Source organism: Anabrus simplex, chromosome 1, assembly GCF_040414725.1.
Source record: "Anabrus simplex isolate iqAnaSimp1 chromosome 1, ASM4041472v1, whole genome shotgun sequence".
NCBI classification, from domain to species: Eukaryota; Metazoa; Arthropoda; class Insecta; order Orthoptera; family Tettigoniidae; genus Anabrus; species Anabrus simplex.
In genome coordinates this window covers 1,684,579,002-1,684,589,608 of record NC_090265.1, presented here as the reverse complement: position 1 = coordinate 1,684,589,608, position 10,607 = coordinate 1,684,579,002, and the positions used below count along the sequence as shown (strand labels likewise).

Genomic DNA, 10,607 nt, shown 5'->3' with positions numbered 1-10,607 from the left:
ATAAACTCGAATGTTGGGAATATATGCATTAAATTTCCAGTCAACTGATATGAAGGAAGTTTTAGAACCAATAACATACAGTAAACTGCTATCAGAACTTCCATTGTTGGGACAGTATCTATCTAGGAGCTTTCCTCCCATAAAAAGTGACTTAAGGAAATAACTAGCCTTCCGTAGTCTCTGAGTGACCTTCGGCCTAAAGAAAGGCGTTCATTTACATTTACTCGTATCATTCATTTGCAGCGACTTAGCTACACTGTGAATGATTTTATACACACAGAAGTCATGCAATTAAAAACTGCGCACCCAGTACTCAGAGAATTTGTTTATTACAAAGCAATATATTCCAGAGGACAGTTGAATATGTAAGGATCAACGGTCGAGCAGAAAAAACACCATTACTAATTATAAAACCCAGGTCTTTTGTAAAATGGATTTTAACTTACAAATCCCATATCTTTAGCAACAATATATCCTCGAGCGACATACGAATTCAGTTTTAACTTCTTTAAGTACTTTGAACAGTTGCACGATGCACCCTCACCAGTACGGATCGTATTTTCCTTCCAGTGGCGTGCAGGGTGCATCGGGAGTAAGCTCTAGACTTGTCGGAAAAAGCATCCAACAGCGAAACCTTAGTCGAGACGATGTTCTATGCAACATACCGTTCAACACGAGATTTCTCAATGTTTCCTCAGGCGCTCATTAAGATATCAACATTCATAACTTAGTGTTTGAGTTCTTATTAATAGAGAAAGTAATACAGGAAAGAAGTATTCACACTGAGGAAGCACTGATTCGGATGCTAATGGCTCTAGATATTATTCGATTGAGAAGGCTGTTAATAGGCTATCTACTGAACGGAAAGAATTATTCTCCTGAATAACTAAAACACTACTAACTCATTGTATACAGTCCTGTTATAAGAATATGTAATATATCTGAGCCATTTACCGCAAGTCCGTGATGAGCTCTTTAGTGGTCAACCTCTGCAAAGAGGTTATTCGCTGTTTCCATCGGCAAGCTAGGCACACCCCCAACAATGGTTCGCAGCAGTAGCAGCACTGTTCTTCCTAACTGGAGAACTCCATATTTAAGTAGCTGTTTTTAAGTTGTTTTTTTTAGTGAGATCACATTAATACACTTGAAACTTGCCATTGCATATAAAGGATCCATTAAGTGAGAACGAAAATCTAGGAGAATGTCCGAACTCCGGACAACAAGTTCCAGATACACCACTCAAACCTTCAACCTTTCTGCTTTCTGTCAATATATACCACTGAAATACGTAATCAAGTCTTCACTTTCTTCTTATACGGATTGTCCAGTGCTCAGTCCAGTAGTTGATCTGCAGTTTGCAACACATGTACCCACTATGCAAGAAACTTCTCAATCCCCATGACAGAAATCTAAGCGGAGGTAAGAGATTTTCCGCACGATTCTTGAATATCATTCTGTAGAAATGAAATGAAATGTCGTATGGCTTTTAGTGCCGGGATATCCCAGGATGGGTTCGGCTCGCCAGGAGCAGGTCTGTCTATTTGACTCCCGTAGGCGACCTGCGCGTCGTGATGAGGATGAAATGATGATGAAGACAACACATACACCCAGCCCCCGTGCCATTGGAATTAACCAATTAAGATTATAATCCTCGACGCGGCCGGGAATCGAACCCAGGACCCTCTGAACCGAAGGCCGGTACACTGACCGTTCAGCCAACGAGTCGGGCTCATTCTGCAGAGATACTGTGTCATTTGATATTGATGGTTGTTTCATGATGTAGCCGATTAGTGAATAGTATTAAGACCGCGATTAATTTTCGTAACAATTAGTTTAAGGGGATTAAATCCGAAAGACAACTGGACTAAGAATTACGTTGTCAAGCGTGTCTGAATGGAGTGTGAGAACACAGTTCTAGTAACGCTACCAGATCGATCGGGTCGTCAAAACCATTCGAAATGAAGGTGTTATTCCCTGGACACGAAGTTACATTAGGGAAACGCGTAGTATGTAGTCATTCATCCGTAATAAACAGTGGTTTTCAGTAGATCGACACATCAAATAGAGTCTCAATTGCCTTGAGGGGGGAAAGAACTTGTATTAATGCTGATGAAGCACATGGGGGTTTCCCAGACGAGACGGTAAATTCGTGCTCGGTTCACCTAGATGGAAACGGGTTCGATTCCCCACCTGGAAGTAGAAAATTCTGAAACGAGGTTTCAGCTTCAGAAGAAGCAGGCGGACCTGAGGTTCACTCAGCCAACACCAGAAATGAGTACCAGGTTAATTCCTGGTGACTAAGGCAGCCGGGAGTAGAACTAACCACTCCATTCCGCTTAGTACTAAGATTAAGGTCAGTGGAAGCCTTTATTTTCCACTCCTCCAAGGGCCTTCGTGGTCTGTAGGGAGGAGACTTTTATTTGTATTCGTTTTTTGATAAAGCATATATTTACGAGTATCATCTGCACTGTTAACATGAGGGTAATTCAAAATAGGTCTCCCAAGAGGAAAAGTATGGTTCCAGTGTATGGGACTCACACCAGGACTACTTGATACGAGAACAGAAAATGATCCAAAGGGAAGCAGCAGGATTTGTTCTGGATGATTTCCGACAAGTCCGCCTCTGTGGTGTAGTGGTTAGCGTGATTAGCTGCCACCCCCGGAGGCCCGGGTTCGATTCCCGGCTCTGCCACGAAATTTGAAAAGTGGTATGAGGGCTGGAACGGGGTCCACTCAGCCTCGGGAGGTTAACTGAGTAGAGGTGGGTTCGATTCCCACCTCAGCCATCCTGGAAATGGTTTTCCGTGGTTTCCCACTTCTCCTCCAGGCGAATGCCGGGATGGTACCTAACATAAGGCCACGGCCGCTTCCTTCCCTCTTCCTTGCCTATCCCTTCCAATCTTCCCCATCCCTCCACAAGGCCCCTGTTCAGCATAGCAGGTGAGGCCGCCTGGGCGAGGTACTGGTCATTCTCCCCAGTTGTATCCCCGACCAAGAGTCTGAAGCTCCGGGACACTGCCCTTGAGGCGGTAGAGGTGGGATCCCTCGCTGTGTCCGAGGGAAAAGCCGACCCTGGAGGGTAAACAGATGATGATGATGATGATGATGATGATTTCCGACAAAGGGGCAGAGTTACGAAAGTGTTACAAACTTCAGGCTGGAAGAATTGAGAGTAAGGAGACGAGCTGCTCGACTAAATGGGTATGTTCCGAGCTGACGGTGGAGAGATGGCGTTGAAAGGCATTAGTAGACAAATAAGCTTGAGCGGAGATTTTAAAAAAGTAGAAAATATCATAAGATGAAGATAAAGTTAGAATTCAAGAGAACAAACTGGGGCAAATACTCATTTATAGGAGGAGGAAGGGATTGGAATAATTTATCAATGAAAATGTTCGATAAATTTCCAAGTTCTTTGAAAACGTTGAAGAAAATGTTAGGTAAAGAACTGATAGGCAATCTGCCACTTGGCGACAGTCCTAAAAGCAGATCACTGATGACTGAAACTCGCAGAAGCAGTCAGATTTTTGATGGTAAAAAGAAAAAAGTCATTTCGAACACACTATGCCATACGATGTCGACGTGTCAAAGATCTCCCTGCTGTAGTTTTTTTTTGCCCAGCTCGCTACAAATTATGCATCCGATATTTTGTAATCATACCAATATATAGTGCACAGTGACTATCGCAAAACGGCCAAGTTACTGAGCTAGTGGTCACGGGAGGAGACAAAATCATGGAGTCTATCAACATTCTCAAGAGATTGTGTTTGCATAGGAAGAAAAAGTGATGTCTGTCCAATAAGTGTGCATGCGGTGCTGTGATTTTATAGCGGCTCGAGTGACTGAAAGAAAACGAACAGCGGAGTGGTCTTGCATCAAAATCAGGTGCATCCATTAACATCAATGATGAGAAGGTGCTGGAGAAAAGACGTGTAACATAGAGATTGTCCGCCTCTGTGGTGTAGTGGTTAGTGTGATTAGCTGCCACCCCCCAAGGCCCGGGTTCGATTCCCGGCTCTGCCACGAAATTTGAAAAGTGCTATGAGGGCTAGAACGGGGTCCACTCAGTCTCGGGAGGTCAACTGAGTAGAGGTGGGTTCGATTCCCACCTCAGCCATCCTCGAAGTGGTTTTCCGTGGTTTCCCACTTCTCCTCCAGGCAAATGCCGGGGTGGTACCTAACTTAAGGCCACGGCCGCTTCCTTCCCTCTTCCTTGTCTATCCATTGCAATCGTCCCATCCCCCACCAAGGCCCTTGTTCAGCATAGCAGGTGAGGCCGCCTGGGCGAGGTACTGGTCATCCTCCCCAGTTGTATCCCCGACCCAATGTCTCACGCTCCAGGACACTGCCCTTGAGGCGGTAGAGGTGGGATCCCTCGCTGAGTCCGAGGGAAAAGTCAACCCTGGAGGGTAAGCAGATTAAGAAAGAAAGAAAGAAAGAAAGAAAGAAAGAAAGAAAGAACATAGAGAGATGTTCAAAGAACATAACGCTACTTCCTACTGTTATGACAAATATTGAATAACTTTGGTGATTTTGTCGAAAAGTAAAGGAGTGTTCTCTGTCTTTACTTATTCGCCTACAAAACATTAGGGAAACTCAGTTTTGACGTACCATCGTACAAACACATATACAAATCGTAAGGAAAAAGAAATTCGTCCACACGTATTTGCTCACGCTCTTGAATTTGTAATGTTCACGTCATAAACGAAATATGTCACCAACATGTGCCATAATTAATTGCATATGGTGGGAGTGTTACCATAATTACTAATATTAGTAGCTTATCCACCCAAGGCAATTGAACGTTCAAATTAACGAGCTGATCGACTGAAAAGCCCGCTTGTGAAAGACGCCAACAAATTGAAAAAACACGAAAGTCTTTATTAATTCTACCTCTCTTCCTTTTGTGCTTTTTGATGCTACTATTGGGAGGTCACCTGGGACGCTGCGATCTTAAAATCTAGGGATCCGATTTATTAAGAGAATGTCATGAATAAGTCGTAGCTTTATAACTGCAGTACAAAAATTCCAAAGGAAATAAGCTCGATTTGTTCCGGGTGATTTCTAATAAAATAGCGTTACGAAAATGATACAAACTCTGGGCTGGGAAGATTTTCGAGAAAGGAGACGAGTTGCTCGACTAAGCGGTATGTTCCGAGCTGTCACTGGAGAGATTACGTGGAATGACATTAGTAGACGATTGAGTTTGAGTGGTGACTTTCAAAGTTGGAAAGATCACAGTATGAAGATAAAGTTCGAATTCAATCAATCAATCAATCAATCAATCAATCAATCAATCAATCAATCAATCAATCAATCAATCAATCAATCAATCACCACAGATCTTCATTTAGGGAACTTGTTCAACTAGTCTTTAAATCATTTCGAGAAAGTTGGAAATTTATCGAACATACCCCTTGGTAAATCATTTCAATCCATAATTTCTCTTCCTAAAAATGAATATTTGTCCGAATTTATTCTCGTGAATTCCAACTTTATCTTCATATTGGGATCTTTCCTACTTGAAAAACTCAATTCAAGCTTATTCGTTTATTAATGCCATTCCACGCCATCCCTCCGCTGACAGTTCGGAACTTACCACTTAGCCGGGCAGCTCGTCTCTTTTCTTCCAAGTCTTCCTAGCAGAAAGTTTGCAACTTTTTCGTAACCCTACTCCTTTGTCGGAAATCAATCAGAACAAATCGTGCTGCTTTCCTGATCAGATCTTTTTCCGATTTCAGAAATGTACCTTTAAAGAAAGTTCAACAAAACGGTTTTCTCGTGAGATCGTGATATGGTCGTAGAAGATCATTCAATCGTTTGTGCATCTGCTCTCGCTGCTCAAATGGGTAGCAAACTGCCGAGACTTCTGTTGGCTGGAGTTGCGCTGGACAAGTAGGTATCGTAAACAGCTGTCGGACATACTGTCGGGATACTGAAAAACTCGAAATGAGTTTTCTTTTTTTGAGTATTCAGTCAAACCATTTCTAAAAATTTGAGGATTTTACCCAGAAAAGTTAGGAAAAGGGTCGTGTATATGCAATGGCATGTTTCAGGTCCTAAGGAAGGACCAGTGACTGTTGGTGCGAACCAGTACAGATCTACGCGGACGCGAGTTGCCGCCACACACTGTGTCACATTGAGGACATGTACGGCCAGCTGAAGCTGCTTCCGCTCAGGAGCATGTCCCTGATGAGCGTCTCGATCGGCGTCTTGCCCACGAGTCGCACGAAGAACAGCTGTTCGATCACCTGCGAGCTGACGGTGCGCAGGGACGGTAGTCTAAGTAGCAGCTTGCCGAACCGTGTGGGCTGGTTGGGATACTGAGTCCGGCAGTATTCCTCCAGCGCGCACTGCGACTTCTCCTGCAGGCTCTCGATGTGCGCCACGTCCGATAGGCCGCACGCGTCTGAAAAACACAAACAAAAAACACCACATAAGCATATGCCATACATCAGCTGTGGAAGTAACAATTTCTAAACACATCCTCAATCAAAACACATCATACAATCATTGTGAGCAGAGGGGAACACACAGAACTCAGAAAGACAAAACTATAGCAACAGTACAGATAACCACCATAAATCACAAACAGTACCTATCAGGAATACAGTGTGTATAATTTAAGATTTCCCACTTCTGCTAACAGGTCACGGGAATCCCCAAGCGAGCGCCGTACGGCTTGTGTCAAACTTGGCGTGATAGGAAGTCTTGACAGCTGGCCCAGCAGTTCGGTGGTAACTATTGGAAATTTTTTAAGGTGCGTTGCTAGGTTATTATCGCGATGGTTAGGTTCACTATAGCGACAAAAATATTTTTATTCGAAAGCTATTTGCACAAGAAGAAGAAACCAGCAAAAAGGTGCCCTCAATAATTCCGTAGAGAGTTTCCCACTTCTACAGGACTATCAAAAGGTTACGTACAACTACTCGTTCACAAGTGGCGTAGTACTGGCTCCGTAACTAAGAAGAAGAAACAGGGAAGGAGAACAGCTCTCACACAGGAGAGGTTAGAAGATATACGGACAAGAATGAAAGTCAATCCACATGAGAGTAGCTCAGGAAACTGGTATTTCACATTCTTCAGCACGTAATGCAACAAAGTTATTACATTTATGATCTCACCGGACTCATTCAGTGGTGAGTTCCGTTTCAATTACTAGTTTACATGTTTGCTTTATTTAACTAGTTCTGTGGCTTCGTTTAATTCTATGTCTCTTACCTTTAAATCGTTGTGAACTGAGTCTAACCATCGTCGTCTTGGTCTCCCTCTACCCCTCTTACCCTCCATAGGAGAGAGTCCATTATTTTCCGAGGTAATTAATTAAGTAAATAAATAGTTGGCTGTCTCCTTAAGTACCACGACAATGGTTCAATCTTGGCGCGGAGTTGGAGGTTTCTGGAGGCCCGTGCAGGCCTCGTTATTAATAGCGTTTTACATTCTTATTGTGTTTCTACACTCCAATATTGTGTTGTCTCTCTATGAGACTACTGAACTTTTTGGTTCCTACACCCTCCTATTCTACAAACTAAATGCAAGAAAGGGCTTTATTGTTATCGTGAACTGCTGACTATCGAGGTTAAGTCCAATGTTATAAAAATATGTTGTTTTTCCTGTGTGCAATCTTAAGAGCAAAAATAAAATAATAAAATAATAATCGCACTGTACATTTAATCCCACTACACGGAAAAACATAGAATTATCGATATATTTTTGGGCTTATAAGACAAGAGAGCGAGTACAGATTCTTTGGTTATTGCCCTCCTAGTAGACTCTTACAACTTATAGGAGGTACAGATGATGGATCCTTTGACTCATCCACAGGGGAGATAAAAACAATTCCAATACATCGAAAGAAAGATGAGTGTATCAACAACAGAATGGTAAGGATTGTGAGAAAATTAAAGACATTCTAGACATCGTAAATATAATACTTATCTAATAATAATTATTATTATTTTATTAATACAAATTTATGAAACTCTTATAACATATGTGGAAATGAAGACATTTTATTAACAACATAATGGCATGATTCTTTCAACAAGAACATCTTCAGATCCTATGACATAACATTTATAAAATGGGTATATAATATGTTCAAAATGTTTATATTGCCTAAACTTGTCAATCATAATGAAAGGGTAAAGGTAGGGTATGGAGGGAGAGGGATGGAAATTTATTATTCCTCTCATCAGAGGCTGCCAGTTGACAAATAATAATAATAATAATAATAATAATAATAATAATAATAATAATAATAATAATAATAATAGTTTTTACCGTTCCACCAACTACTTTTACTGTTTTCGGAGACGTCTAGGTGCCGGAATTTAGTCCCGCAGGAGTTCTTTTAGGTGCCAGTAAATCTATCGACACGAGACTGACGTATTTGAGCACCTTCAAATACCACCGGACTGAGCGAGAATTGAACCTGGCGAGACAGTATAATATAAATTCAATAAATTGAAAATATATGTGTTTCAGCGTTAATTATCGTGGTAATTTCTCGCTAATTCCGGTGTAAGTGATTTCGCATTAACTGAAACTTTCACTGTAGTAATACCTAGGTCTGATATTCAATTTACAATCATTTGTACTGTACAGTTTGAAAGTATCCACTAAGAATTTCGGAATTGTTCTTCTGGCACCGATTATTAGTCTTATAACTTCGATATTCCCACTAACACTGTATTTTTCCTTCAGGTGGGGAAGTGTGGGCTCGTATATTCTTTTCTTCTCGAGATTAATTCTAGAGTATGTTGCTGTTCAGACTTGTCCTCAACCCTAACTGTTGGGTCAGTTACTGTACAACTCCACGTCCTTTCTTTCTGTCAACTGCAATGAAGTCCAGTCGACGTACACAACTTACTGCAGTGCCACAATGAACTTTCTCATGTACAGTCGTACCTCGATATCTCGAACCCCCATTACTCGAGTTTCCTGTACCTTGAAATAATTTCAATGTTCCTGCCGTCTGTTCTATTCTTCACGTGTATTTATTTCTCTATTATTCGAAATTCGATTACGCGAAGTTCTCCATTTCTCGAAGCAAACTTTTCCTCCATAGAAGCTGAAAATGTTCTGTAACTTGAATTTTGTATAACATTAACTATGCATTACGGCATATAAGGTTTGTGTGTTATTGTTCCTTAACGTTCGACAGTCCACTCCTGGAGCGCTGACCACAGCCAGTTGGAGCTGTATCGTCACTACACCAGGCGTCAAGTGCACTGACGATTCTTCGAAACTGCATACACCGTCAGTCCAATGTAGGTTTACAGCAATAGCTCTTGTTGAAAACTGTGTGGAACAAAAGAAGCTTGAGAGTGATAAACGTGTTCCTCCAATGTATGTATTCTGTCTTCAACGACTTGCTGTAATAAGTGTTGTAATTAAAGTGACAAAAACCGGGCGAGCTGGCCGTGCGGTTAGGAGCGAGCAGCTGTGAGTTTGCATCCGGGAGATAGTGGGTTCAAGCCCCACTGTCGCCAGCCCTGAAGATGGTTTTCCGTGGTTTCCCATTTTCACACCAGGCAAACGCTGGGGCTGTACCTTAATTAAGGCCACGGCCAATTCCTTCCCACCCCTAGGCCTTTCCTATCCCATAGTCGCCATAAGACCTATCTGCTTCGGTGCGGTATAAAGCAACTTGTAATAATAATAATAATAATAATAATAATAATAATAATAATAATAATAAAGTGACACAATACTTCGAGTTTGTTTTTATATAAATAAATAACACTTATGACAGTATCAAGCCGTACTTATAGGTGATTCGAATACATTGTAATCCTCAAAGGAAATTTCGATAACTCGAATACCTCAAAAATGCGAAAATGTTTCTTGAAACGCAGATAGTTGATTTGTTCCATTTTCACCTCTAATCAGTAACCTCAGGTATTCTCAAAACAAAGTTGATGACTATTTTAAGTGAATGGAGTTCATTTTTATATATTCAACATGTAACTCCGAACCTGTGTGGACCTATAACGTTAGTAAGCAAAAACATACCAGAAGAAATGAAAACCTAATTTGAAGCTGTATTCGTTCTGTGCAAATAATTTCCCTTGACACTTGCGCTAAATTCGCAAGTGAGTTTGCACTAACTGGTCATCTTTTCAATCAGAACGGTAAAATCCCCCAGCCCCACAGAAAAATAATGAAAAATGCGTTGTTTCTTGGGAACGTTATTTGATCAAACTAGGTTTAACTTAATTTTTAAAGAAGTTGAATTCATTTGAAAGACTGGCTTGTTACTCGGAATGGAAGCCATGTGCAACGTTGCCAAATAACGGACCACTAGCCTTGAGATATCAAGCCAAGGAGAGATGGCAACAAAACACGCGCATTCAACATAATTCATGTCGGCACAACATTCCAAAGGCTGGAGCTTTAACCAAAATTAACGAGAATAACATGACGTCACACACTAATTCAAGCGGCAACCTTTAAAACCGATTCGCACGCATGCGTCCAAATCTACGTGACTAGAGACCATCTACAATGACGTGAAGCGTTCTCATACGATCAAGATACGGGTCTAAACAGCAACCTTTACCACACGAAACGCTGAGTGGTGGACACCATTCTAAAACAAAAGTCTT

The 10,607-nt window shown here is 41.5% G+C and overlaps 1 protein-coding gene across 2 annotated transcripts in view; it reads right to left on the bottom strand.

Moving 5' to 3' along the window:
• Positions 1 to 6,033: 6,033 nt before the first annotated feature.
• The window catches only part of svp (COUP transcription factor 2), a 603,142-nt gene continuing 598,568 nt past the window's right edge, over positions 6,034 to 10,607 (bottom strand). For both annotated transcript variants that reach the window (XM_068229481.1, XM_067154251.2), the window contains one exon: positions 6,034 to 6,406. In XM_068229481.1, coding sequence (XP_068085582.1) covers positions 6,132 to 6,406 — 275 coding nt within the window. In that variant the 3' untranslated portion in view covers positions 6,034 to 6,131. The remainder of the gene's footprint in view (positions 6,407 to 10,607) is intronic.